The sequence below is a fragment of the Pipra filicauda genome, unplaced genomic scaffold, assembly GCF_003945595.2.
Source record: "Pipra filicauda isolate LSUMZ 115617 unplaced genomic scaffold, ASM394559v2 scaffold142_size1944046_pilon, whole genome shotgun sequence".
Classification (NCBI taxonomy): domain Eukaryota; kingdom Metazoa; phylum Chordata; class Aves; order Passeriformes; family Pipridae; genus Pipra; species Pipra filicauda.
Window position 1 is genome coordinate 293,165 of NW_024103907.1, and position 12,675 is coordinate 305,839.

The window sequence follows — 12,675 nt, forward strand, 5'->3', positions numbered from 1 at the left end:
ATGAAATTGTATTTAGAAGAATATGTGTTGTGCCTTTTAAAGTTCATTACACGCCTGTCTTATTCATTGTTTTTGTAAAATTTTGGGTTTTGCCAAGTGTAAAGTTTGGTGAAAGGGTGGACAGATGGTGACCCAGTTATCTTTTTGAAAAATGTTGATTTAACTTCAAGCTCTGCTTGGTGCTTCACTTAACCAGAATCTAAGGCAACAGGGGTCTACCTGATCGGAGTTATCACATATGCCCTGCTGGAGGCAGGATGTGAAAGATCTTCTCTGGAGACCTCTGACAGCAACCATGAATGTCTCACCAGATAAGTCTTAAAAGGGCCATCAGAGAGGAAATACATTGTAGCACCCTGACAGTGAATTTTGTTAATTAAATACAATGCACCATTGAGACACAAGGCTAAGGACTGCTGCTTTTAACTCCCAAGACAATGTTTTGTTTGTATAGCTGGGGAATGATGCGATGTTACTGAGACTGACTAGGACAAAATGCCTCCTTAAGAGATGAGCCTAAGAGAAGATAGTACCTTAACACCGGACATTCTGAAGGGGAAAAGAAAAACAATAAAAGCTCTTGAGCATCTCAAAGTGTTGATCAGAGATTTTGTAATGCTTTCTTCCCTCTTGAAGGTGGTGTCTTTAAGCTTGACCAAATACACATTCCTATTGCTAGCACATTCCTATTGCTCCAGCAAGGTTTGGACAAAATCCCTCTCTTTTAAGTTGATCATTAGCTCAAAATCAGAGCCACTGACACTGAAATGTGCCTTGCTGAATACTTCATTAAGGACTTCTCTTAAATTTGCTGGGGTAGTAGCTCAGAATTTGTGACTTCTGCCACTTTGCATCACCTTTCTTCATGTTTTCTTAGTTACCATATGGAAGAAAATTCACAGCAATATTGTGGTGGAATGGGAGGAAAGGAAGATTTCCTAGAAACTTTGTCTTCTTTATGACAGTAATGTAGAATATAGTTGGCATGACATATTTCTTGAATAATAATTTTAATATTTGTTTTACTCAAGGCATAACTTCTAGCTGTTGCTGATACATACAATTACTGAATGAATTGTGCCTTGATCCTGCATTACTGTGAGCAGACTGTAACCAAGCATTTTCTTTCAGACCACCAGAAGGAGCTATTGAATTCAAAAAGCCTTTCCTTCAAGGCAGGAATTCCTAGTACAGCACGGGAACCAGTAGGATAATAGAAGTCCAGCTCTAAACCAGGAGAAAATTCTCATTTAGAGTCTGCATCTTTTTCTGATCCACTGTATTGTAGAATTAAAACTACACTGTACAGAGTTTAAGATGCTTCAGGGCGTGGTTTCAGACATCATTTCTTAAACATATACTAACAAATACTGACCAAATCCAAAGAGATGGGAAATTCATTGAGGCATGTTTATCAATACATTTTCAAAGCCCAGAGAGTGTGGAAGCTGCCATTCTCCCTTAGGCCCCAGCATGGAGATGTTAGGCTCACAGACTTGCAAAACACTTAAGAGCTAATGGCAATGTCCAGAAGGATAAATGAAACCTGAAATTTTACCTATCCATGCTGACTTGCAACCAAAATGCACTGGCCACCTGTAAAGTGTTTTCTGAGGTGATATGAAGATGTACAACTATTTATTGTGTCTCATGATCAGATTCATAAAATGAGGTATGTGATTTATAGCCTACCCTCTAGGAACTTTGCCCTTTATATTTGACCAAAAACCCTTACACTAGCAGAAAGCAGATTATGTTGCTTTGACCTGTCTTCAATTTACACTTTCTTTTGTCTGACAGCAGCCTGAAAAATTTTTGATGGTCATTTGCAGGTGGCACATTCTCTGTGTGTGTGTGTTTTCGAATCAGTGTTTAAATGAACATTTAGTTAATGTTTAACTTTTTATTATTAGAACAGCATTTGTTACTAAGCTCCCAGTTGGGACGTCCCATACAATTTGCTAAGCCAGTGTTTCCAGCATGCTGAAAGAATACGTGCTTTAAACATATGTATTATGCATGTCTTTGGATTAACATGGGGAGAAAAGGTGTCTGAGGAATAACTTTTCTAAATACTTTTTGCTGGTAGTTCAGGCTGACTGATCTCAGGACTGGCTCTTCTTTGTGTTGAGTTTCTTACTTCTTAATGCACTTATGCTCAAGAGACTCTGCTAGTACTCAGGTATAAGTTTAGGCCTGTACATAAAATAAATCAAATATTGCTCTGAGGAGCTTACAGTGCAAATGAAAATTATACATCATAAAGTAGGAGGAGAGAAAAGAGCAAGGAGAAGCTGAAGTATAGTGTGGAAAGGAGGAAAAGGTACTGGACATATAGTTTGGAGATTTCATATGTTGGGCTCTTTCTTTGTTTTACTTACCATGATAATGTCCAGTAGCCTTTTTCAGAGGTCATGATCTTGTGTGAGATGCTTTGCTGTGCAAACATGGTTCCTGTCTCAGATTTGACTTGTATGATTGAGATCCAGGACAAGACAGTTGGAAAACAGTCACAAAGAACAGGTAATGACAGACACGTCAAAGATACTTTATAAATTTAGCAATTCTAGAACAAAATCCATCTGTAATTTTATAATGACCCAAATACTCTTTATTTATGCAGCGAGTCTACTCCCAGAAGTACTTTGGGGATAATACTACATAAATATAAATACAGAGATTTCTTCTTCCAAAAACAGTTTAACATGCCCTATACTCTTTTTCTTGGAAAGTGGGAATTAATTACAAGCTGCTATGCACCTGTAATGACCGCAAACCCTGATTATTGACATTTTATGGAGTTATGAGACTGTTGCTTTGATTAAAAACAGAAACAACCACCAGCCTCTGTGCTCAGCGCTACAGTGTGTGCTTAGTTTAGGCCATATCAGCCTAAAAATCACTTGTCTTCATGCTACAGATTTTCATCCCCAGAGTTCTCTATCATTGTGGCACAAACTACCAGAGGACCTGTTTCAACCTGAGCCTGACTTTCTGTAACAAATGCATCTCATAGAAACACAGCATTGTTGGCACTTGGAAGACAGTTTACATGGAAACCATCCTGGAAATACATCTTTTCTCATAAAGGAAACTTTCTACTTCAGATTCTCAGTAAACCTGTACTTTAAAGAAAAGGAAAAAAAATGTAGCTTTTATCAAACTAAAGCAAAAAGATACTTCATGTTTTTCCTCTTCTTCATTGACTGGTGCTTGAATAGTCCTAAACGAACCTAAATAGACAAGTAAATTAAAGCAGACAGTAGGAACTCAGTTGAGGAAAGAAACGCTTCTCATTGTGTGTGAGTCTCTTCAGAAATACACAAATATGTTACTATCAATATATTATTTACAGGGAGCTGAATCTTATTTTATCTTTATGAAAATAACAAAGCTCCCTTTCAACCTAATCACAGGAAAGAGATGATTTCTGTCTATCCAGTTAAACCTGGTTTAAATAACAGTACATACTGTTCTTCCCTTTAAAGGTGTGCATCAGATCTGTTATGCCTCTGTTAAAGTGGGCTTCCCACGAAATTCTACTTTTTTTGTTTATTCAAGTTCAAGGTAATTTGACACTGACTAGTTGATTTGTTGACCTTCTTGGAAGGGTCCTGGTATTCAGAGTTCAGCTATGGGGTTGCTTTGCTAGTATTTCAAATAGTGGTTTTGTGATGTGGCTTTTGTAACTTTTAAACACTGTGGGCTTAATTTTTGCCAGTGCAGACACTGATGTACAGGAATCCAGTCATATGCTGTCATCAAAAGGTTTGGGACATTCCTTATTTTTAGCATGGTTCTTGTCTTCTTCTGGGCCATAAGACTTAGACAGTTGGAATAACTGGATTTTTAGAGAGTCAGATTGTCAATGTACTACTCCTCTTGGTGAGTTCTTCCATGCCTAATCTGTCCAATGTCAGTGCAACTTTTGTATAAGTAGGTATTCATTGGCAAGAATAAAGGATTTTAAGTCTGGCCTCTTTCCAACACTGTAAATTTGTTACTCATGGTACAGTTACTGACTAGTAGAATGAAACATATTCAAGACATTTTGATGGCCTTCTCATTCAGTAGCAAACATCTGTCTAGAGTTACAGACCAGACCCACAGAGCAAGTAGGAGAAAATCAACACATCTTTGAACTTGCTAGAAGTTTTCAAGGGAGGGGTTATTCTCAAGTCACATCAGCCTTCTGAAATGTCAGGATGTAGGCTCCCTCCTTCAAGCAGTGCTGAGAATGAGGCAGTTTCAGAGGGCGGTTGATCCCACCTATCTTTCTTCTTCGGCAGCAGAGGAAGTTAGGTGACTAATGAACTAGAAAACTGTTTTTGAAAAGATAAATATAGATGAGAGACATGTTACCAAAACAAGTCTGTTCTTCGCATGCTGGTACTATGATGTGATGGTGTCAGTCAGAGCTGACTGCATGTGTTGTGTTCATGAGGGAAGTGTCTCCCACATGCAGCATCTCCCACATCATGTAGCACAGTCTCTGCATGCAGTCAGACATTGTTAATGGTGGCCATTATACTACATAACTTCTCTTTTTCCTTTTTTTTGAATTTTTCTTTCCACGAGGGTAAATTTGCCTCAGTAACAGAGGTGGGAAAAGTACTCTGAAGCAGGCTGAGGGTCATAAAGTTGTACCTTTTCTGTCTTGTCCTATCCTGTCCCTTTGACTCTTTTGCCCTAGTCTCCAGATTAGACCATCTGTGAATCTTGTTATCTAGTACTGTGCAGAACAGAGTGTGTGACTGATCTCTTGGCACAGCCAGTGTGTTGCCTTGGTGGGTAGTGTGGGATGAAAAAAGCACAATACATGCCTTTTCTGTCTGAGACTTGTTTATCCTCACAACATCCAGGCCGCTCTGGGAGAGCTCTCCTCTTGGTGATCACTGGCAACCAAAAACGAATCAAATCAAGGCAAAGTTAGAGAAATTCTCCTATACAAAGAGCTGTTGTAAAACAAAGCTGCATTTTTGTGGTGCATTGTCCTGGCTCTGTGTGAGTCCTGTAAAGAGACAAAGGCAAGTAGGAAGGAAATCTCAGCTGCTTAGTAAATGCCCTAATTTGATTTATTTACTGCTCCCTTCCCCCACTCAAACTGTTCTGCTAACCTGTTAGTCCCAACTCAGACAAGTAAAACCAGCTAATCTGATTAGTTCTGACATACAGGAGCAAGGCTGCTGGGAAAAGCTGGACCCTTACAGCTGTTTCAGGCTTCAGCTTTGATCATAACGTTATGGGTTTCCTGAATGTATAGTGCAGTGTGACAGAAGCCTGCAGCATGCACACAAGTGAGCAGTGTGACCGTCACTGAAGATTTCTACCCTGGGTCTGAGGCCACTGGAATACAAACCATGTTTCGTGTCACCTTCAATGTAGTGACAGAGAAAGTTACCTTCACCTTGGCAGCCTGCCCCTCCGTCACATGGAAGGTAAGCTCAGATATGCATCATGTAAAAAGGTTGGTGGCACAGTAAAATACGTTTCTGAACTGTTTTCCCAACCCTAGGCTCTGTTTGCAAAGTTTTAAGGGGAGTGATAACATTTTAAGGGAACTGCACTGCAACGAAGCATAAGCACAACTGGTTGGAGTTAGACTAAATGGATCTAGGGAACAGCTTACTCATTGCCTTTTAAAGCTGTTCTCATGTGATTTTTAAAATGGACAAATTCATTGTCACTTTCCTCATTCTGGTCTGGAAATGCCACTTATTTATATTAATAGCAAATATAGAAAAATGTATAAGCACAAGCTACTAATTTCTGTAAGGAAGGGACATGGTTTGGGGAAAGCTTTCAAGCTTCTTTGGTAATTTAAGGATTGCAAGGATCTATGAACTGTGTATCAAGGTATGATAAATTAGAAAGAAATGCATTTTTATGATAAGGGACTTGAAGTAAAAAAGTCTAAGATATGTAATAATGCTTGCCATGGGGTTGTGACAACATTTGGCAGAAATCAGAAATGCTTTGCTCATCAGCTCCTTCTCCCACTCAGCGATTCAGTTCAGATCTTCATTTTCTCGAGACACATATTCCCATCTTATCTTGAAGACACCAGCATTGTCAGGATGAGATGAGACCAAGGTCATTGCCTTTCTTTTCTCTTCTAAGGTGTGTGTGCTTTCACTGTAATGCAATTTGAGAAGACTATCAGATACCATCTTCTGAAGTGTTGCTTTAAGAACTTCCTCTTAGAGTTTGTTACTTACAGAGCAATTACTGTAAGAACCTCATTTCTTTCTGTTATTAGGTCTTTCAGATGTGAGACAATTATGAATAACTAGATACAGTGTCAGAGCAGTGTAATTGCTCTTGCTTTAGCTGTCCATGATTCATTATGTGGTATAAGTAGTTGTCATATATTTTTGCTGTATCATTTTCTCAGTCTTGGGCCTGTCTTTCCTCTTGACTTGTGAGGCAGGTACTGCCCAGAAGCTGTTATTAGAAGGTCTTGAAAGGGCCTAGTACAGTGTGACCTTAACCAGATCTGTGCTATTTGTAGCATTGTGAGCTAAATAAAACCCCATCAGCTGGGACAAAGTGTGTTTGGAGTAAAATTCACATGAAATTAATTAAACTAGGCACCCTATCTCTGTGGGAGAGTTTATGGTGATATTGTTTCAGTTTCCCTAATTATTAGGAAAACTTAGTTTTCCAAATGTGTATTCACTAACTGGTAATAAAAAGATAATTTCAACATGTCCTAAAAGGGCTTTATCTGTGCTTGCTAATTGTGTGTTAAAGAAATTTCTGCCTTCATATCAGAATGCAAGGGCTTAGAACTCTCTGCCTTGATTGCAAAGCTCTTAAAAGAGGGGACTGAAATGGAAAAAGATACTGGATCTTAGCTGGCTTGTGGAGTCTTGGTACAGCAAATGGGTGCGAATGTAACCCATCTGTGTGTTGCATTTCAGTGCTCATTTATTATGTTTCTGACAGCTGTTAGACATAAGTGCATTGTAGTAAATCCCTCTGGAAGAAATAGGCAAGTACTGAAAAGTGCATCCTGGCACACTTTTTCAGTTCACTCGCTCTTCTCTTATTTGCATAATTTAAATTATTTGATATATGCAATATGCAAAGGTAAGCAAATGCTTGAAAGTAAAAGCTAAAAGAAACTATAGTACAGTAGAACTTTGTGAAATGTAGTACATTTATTGATGAACTAAATAAAAAATATGTAAGAAAGTGGGCATAATTATATGAAAAAACAAGATGGCATGCCAAGCCAGCAGAAGAGATGGCTTTGCAGTAGAGCTTATATAAGTAATGCTAAGTTAATTTAAGGAAAGCTTTGTGGAGGGAGGTAATATCTTTTATTGACCAGCTATTAGAGTTGGAAAAAATGGTTTCAGGTACACAAGTCTTCCATTCTGACAGCAGGAGGCTAATGAAAGACCACTTCCCTACAACCTTACCGTGCTCCTGTCCTTGTGTCAGCCAGAACAGCACTGGTATTGCAAGTTAATTTAAATCTTTTGAAGCTGAAAGAGGTCACATCACTGCTGGAGGAGGAAGGACTGAGACATCTACTTTTAGACTGCCTAGTCTTTTTCTTTCAAGAGTAAGTGGCCCAATCTGCAGATAACGCTGGCATGTTCTACTTTGTCACATAGCACAGTGCGACTAGCAGATGAATCTTGCACGGTGTGGTGGGACCAGGACAATGTGACAGCTCTGTAGCAGATGTCTTGGGGACATGAAAGGAGCAAGTTCTGTCCAAAATTGTTACCTTTCTACCCTATGCTATGCAGTGCTCATTTCTCTTAGACATTAATTTCTCATTGGTATTGGTGAAAAGTGTTCCAGCCAAACCCTACTTTGATTATATGTAAAATATTCATTTATAAGATATATTAATAAAAAAATAAAGACAGGACTCCTGCTCCAGACATTTCACAGTCTGTAGGATATAAAACTCCACTGCTTTTGCAAAACATTGTTTTGTAAAAAATAGTTTAATTAGAATTGGGGTAGGGTATGGACACAGGACAACTAGAGGGAAGTGACAGCTGAAGAGGCTGTTGACAAGTGCAAAGGGCTCAGAGTTGAACATGGCTGTTTACATATGCACCAGTGCTTGAAAACCAAAGCCAGAAGTATTGTTACTATAAACCGCGAGCATCTTTATTATAAAGCCCGGGGTGGGGTGTGGGCTGCTCTTTCTCACCTCTCTGTGTCAGTCTGCCTCCACTCATTTCCCTGCTCCTTAGAGAACAGGCTGCTGGTACTTCTCGATCTGTTGACAGGTGTGGAGCTGGTCGGCAGAGCAGAGGACTGAGTAATTTGAGATATGCGTGGGTTACACAAATCAGACTGCAGCCGCTATCAGCTTGGCCAGAGTGCCTCTTCAAAGGGCTTTTCAGGTTTCACTCACTTGAATTACTGTTGCATTTTCAATCAGTTGCTGCTAACATTTGGGGAGTCTGGTGTTGCGCCTCTTTATGTTCTATACCTGGCTTTAAGAACAGACAACAAGATCGTGTAGTTACTGATATACCAGCAAACTTCTACCACTTTCCTAAACCAGGAATAGGCGACATGCTGCTTAGATGAACACAATTCAAATTTGCAAGGTACCAGCAGATTTAGTTACAGAATGTATTTGCTTGTTGAGGCTTAGTTATGCTTGAATCCTATTGATTTTCTCTTACTGATTGCTGGTTTGGCTTTGTTGAATTCTGTCTGAACTGTATGGGGTAAAGCAGTGAAAACTGCTAGTTTGTGGCTTTCTATTCAAAGCCAGGAAATTCACTTGATGGGGATCAAACTAACTCGGGGCTTTCTTGCCAATTGATGCTGCGCTTTATCTCCCTGACACGGTCAGATAAATGAGCTGGAGGCGGCTTTGCAGTCATTTGGAGCCTGACCCAAAGGCGTTGTTGCCAACTTTCGAAAGCCGCACAAAGGCTCTGTCTGCCTGCCAGTTACAGCCGTTGGAGCAGGGACCTGCTGCCTGAGAGGCTGTTAAATAGTAACGATGTAAACTCCTCCCTAAGGATGTGGGAGCAATGTGCAACGAAGGAGGCAATATTTGTGATAAGGAAACCAGAAAAATTGGGCTCTTAGCGTTCGTTTTCTTTAGGCAGTGGCTTGAATACAGTGCTTCTGCTTGAAAAGCGCTGGTGGGGAGGTAGGATGGGAGGCGTGGGAAGTGGGCAGTAGCACACAGCCTCTCTGTCTCAGATTAACCTTCCCTGTTGATGTTTAAGACACCTCAATTAGACTTACATAGAGCTATAGTTGTCTGCTCTGCTCAGCAAGAGTAAGGGCACATTAGTGAATAGCTTGTTATTACTTTGTTGTCATTGCTCCTAAATACACCACCCAGTATCAAAAACCAGGGTAGTAAATACAATAGAAACCTGCTAATCTATGGATTTAGTGTACTGGAAAAAAGGACCAAACTGTGAGCAGGACAGTGCAGTGGTGCTGTTAAATGTCATTCTCATGAGCAAGAGGAGTGCAAGAGGAGGGCAGTGTGAATATGGCACATGCTGCAGTGGATTACTTTGAGGTTGAATCCACTGTATCTAGAAAGGTACATTTCTCCTTGAACAGTAACCACTGCTTCTAACTTTTAAATACAGAGGTGCTAGACACTTTCAAGTGCAACTCCTCTGGAAAAAAAAAAAAAAAAATCAGAAACAGCTATTGGTCTCAGTCTACATTTTAAATGTGGGGTTTTTTTTCCACTTTGATTTATACACCAGATACCTGTACATCAGCTTCAGTGAAACTTGTTCAAGGCTCACAAGCATGTGTGAAATGTCTCTTTTTTCTCCCTGCTTGTGAGTGCAGACTCACATCTTGAATATTTGTTAGCTGATCTCGTCACTTTTTGATGCACCCCAGAGGAAGCTGACAAATTCTCTTCCCTCTTCACAATATTCAGAGTCCTGTAACAGTCTATGACCCCATATACTTCTCTCAGTAATCCTGAACACTGCTGTACAGTGACACAACCACCCTTGTGATTATGATGCCTAATTTGGGAGCTACTGCCATAGAAGCAAGTACTTTTGAAGTAATGATGTACTATTATTTCTAGCAACAATCTCAGAGCTTTATTACCTTGAGCCGTGATAATAGATTGAGGTTTTCTTCCTGTCTTTATACTTCTGGGAATTCTGTAGCTCCCACACGTCTCCTCAAAGTTCTTGCTAGCAGAGATTTACACATTGTTAGAGGACTGAAATCCCTTCCTCCATCTCTCCCTGATTACTTTTCTTAATGTATGGCATACCCTCTTTCGCTAGCTTTCACCGCTCAACAAAAATATCAGTATTTTCTTAGCCTTCTACCAAACCATTAAATGCATGTGACAAGATGGATGAGCAGATTCTTGCTGACCGGTCAGGTAACGCAGAAAATGAGGTCCGTGGTGCTCATTTGGTCCCCAGCTCTAGTTCACCAGCAGATGGTAGCAAACATCGCCTTCCTTGTGAGCTTCGCCTGGGCTTCTGCGAATGCGAAAGGGCCAGAGCGCCTCATCGGAATGATTTGTTTCCAGCTAGAACAAATAAGCTGTAAACAAAGTAGTTGTGCAACTTGCAACAAGGAAGATAACCACGGAAACCACAGAAATATTGCTGCAATCGGGACAGAAGAATTAAGTAGAGGCCGGAACAAAATCACTGCAGTGACTTGCACTGAATGGCACGAGAAGCATTTTGGTGTCGTTATTGTTCTTGTGGTGACAAAAAGGGACCATTATTTGCAATGTAGCAAATGAACAACATTCAGCGAGTCACGATAAAATTGAAATTGCCCTGGGTCAGCTTTGCTCGTGTATGTTGACCCTTTGTCTTCGTATTGAAGACATGGAAATTTCAGGATGGGTATTTTTACTAGAGACTGTTTCTAGTAATTTATTTGTTTTTCTTCTGAGCTGTATGAGCTCCAGCTCTTTTGTATTTAATATGGGCTGTTGATTACGCTTTCTCTCATTCTTTTCTGTATGCTACTCATTCAAATATCTTGTTGTGGCTGCAACTTCTCAGCTTCTTCTTCCTAACAACAGCTAAACTGAGAGAAGGAAGGGAGAGAGGGACAAGATAAAGAAAAAGCTGCTTAACTGCAGTATAATTCCCATAAGAAAATGTCTCTTCACTTATAAGACAGTACTGATTAGAGCTGGGCAAACTATTTGTGGCAAATCACTGGATAATTTTTTTGCTATTACTATTTTCAATTGTACCACTTCTACTTTTAACTACCTTACTGGAGATTTGAAATTCTTTAACTTCTTCACACAAACACTGTCCAATTCTGTAAGCAGTTTCTGGAAAGCATTATCTTTGTGTTCATTTCTCCATCAGTAAGTGTCTGATGACCAAAATTCTAAGAGTTGTCTGACTGGATACCAAAATTGATTTATATGCTTATTTGCAGGAAATGGAAAAAAAAAAAAAAGTTCAATTAAATATCATTTAAGACAACACAGTGGTTTTTTATGGGTATAAAAATTTATTTCTTATCCAGTGCTTACCCTATTCTGAGCCAAAACACCTTTATTAATAAATAAAGAATAGAAAGTGAAGGAAGGAAGTCAGTTACAGTATTGTGCTGCTCCTTTAGCAGGACAGCTTGCTCTGGAAAGCAGTGCAGAATGCACGCTGGACTGGCTATACCTCTGGCAGTGCTTATGCCACATATTTGAGGACTTCTTCCGAAGTTGTCAGGATTCTCCTTTGGCCTTAAATCTTCACATTTTCTTGCAATTCTTAGAAATACCTAAATACTTTCTGTGCCTTTGGTAGATATGACTAACCTGAGTCCTTTTAGCTCCTGTGGCATCAGTCAGTGGTGTTAGAGTTCATATACATTGTGTTGAACTACATGTACAGAGTACAAAGTCCTTTCAGAGTGACAACACTTGTCTTCTACAGCTGTGCTTTTGATGGAGGTGATGGTCAATCAGTTCAGGGACAACCCAAAATTTTGCTTAGGATTTCTTGGTCCCTTCGGCAGAGAGGTGTTCTGGACAAGGCCTGATCATTACTGGACCTCACAACCTAATTTGACAGAGATAGAACTGGAGGAGAGCATATGTCAGTGTCTTGAACATCATGGTTTGTCAGTAGGGTAAATCTGCCTTCAGGAATCCTTATGTTTCATCAGAAATGCCATGGCCATCTGAAGCCAAGCTTTGATTTAACACTGCTCATTCAAATTTGTTCAAAAGCACTGATGGATCTATTTTGTACTCTCAGGCTTTATATCCAATCAAGTATTATCTGTTTGCACATTTCCATTCTTATGCTAGGTCAAGGAACATCTCCCCTTGTAAAGCTTTCACTAAAGGATGAAACCATTACATAGCTTAAACTCTCTCCTCTATAGTGTGTTTAATCTGTCTGAACTGGAGTTACCTTCTCATGTCTGATCAGATCCATTTTACGCTGTTGGTGTATTTATACTCGTGGTGCTTAGATATGCCATCATGCAGCCACAGCCTAAATGCAGAAATGCAACCATACAAGAAGTTGATGTGAAATGCAAACTGCGAAGTTACACCTCTGCTTAATCACATTTGCTTTCACAATACACACACAGATGGATGTGAGCTATTTCAAATATTACACTCAAAATGTGTGCATTTACTAGTTAATATCAGCTCTATCTTGAGTCATCCTTTACTGGGCTGATGAGATATTAGCAAAG

The 12,675-nt window shown here is 39.7% G+C and overlaps 1 protein-coding gene and 1 long non-coding RNA gene across 3 annotated transcripts in view; one reads left to right on the forward strand and one right to left on the reverse strand.

Annotated features, from left to right (window-relative positions):
• Positions 1 to 12,675, forward strand: part of SPATA13 (spermatogenesis associated 13) — a 222,330-nt gene that overhangs the window by 67,567 nt on the left and 142,088 nt on the right. The window contains exon 1 of one of the 2 annotated variants that reach the window (XM_039378651.1): positions 5,038 to 5,438. The exons of the other annotated variant lie outside the window; for it this stretch is intronic. Within the exon in view, the coding sequence (XP_039234585.1) occupies positions 5,361 to 5,438 (78 nt within the window). The 5' untranslated portion in view covers positions 5,038 to 5,360. Of the gene's footprint in view, positions 1 to 5,037; positions 5,439 to 12,675 lie in introns of those variants that run through there. 2 annotated transcript variants of the gene reach the window in all.
• LOC120322688 lies at positions 5,943 to 8,834 on the reverse strand. The gene is made up of 3 exons (XR_005562525.1): positions 8,785 to 8,834; positions 8,180 to 8,468; positions 5,943 to 6,135 (listed from the first exon to the last, which is right to left on the reverse strand). It is a non-coding gene; the product is annotated as an uncharacterized LOC120322688 (long non-coding RNA).